Source organism: Penaeus monodon, chromosome 19, assembly GCF_015228065.2.
Source record: "Penaeus monodon isolate SGIC_2016 chromosome 19, NSTDA_Pmon_1, whole genome shotgun sequence".
In the NCBI taxonomy this organism is placed as follows: domain Eukaryota; kingdom Metazoa; phylum Arthropoda; class Malacostraca; order Decapoda; family Penaeidae; genus Penaeus; species Penaeus monodon.
Genome location: NC_051404.1, coordinates 1351407 through 1351646, shown reverse-complemented (window position 1 = coordinate 1351646; position 240 = coordinate 1351407). Strand labels below are relative to the sequence as shown.

The 240-nt window shown below is 55.0% G+C and overlaps 1 protein-coding gene across 1 annotated transcript in view; it reads right to left on the bottom strand.

Annotated features, from left to right (window-relative positions):
• LOC119584941 (arylsulfatase H-like) overlaps positions 1-240 on the bottom strand; it is a gene marked incomplete at its 5' end in the record, with an annotated part of 8050 nt that overhangs the window by 2789 nt on the left and 5021 nt on the right. Inside the window, 1 exon segment of the mRNA XM_037933539.1 lies at positions 4-119. Coding sequence (XP_037789467.1) covers positions 4-119 — 116 coding nt within the window.

The following is a 240-nucleotide window of genomic DNA, read 5'->3' as shown; positions in this document are numbered from 1 at the left end:
GTGACAAGCCTGACAGCATGGACGTTCTTCCGGCAGTGGTGAAGGAAGATGCGCGGAGGGTGCGAAGCGGGGCGGGTCTTCCCCTTCAGGAGGTCGGCAATGCTCTCGCCGTCCAGATCCTGCGGGAGGAGAAGACGAAGGAGCAGTAGTAGGTTGGAGTGACGTGGGAGGTTTGTTTGCCTGAATGTGATAAATGGCTGAAAGAATTGTAGGTTTTTATCGTGGGAGGAACTGAAGCAT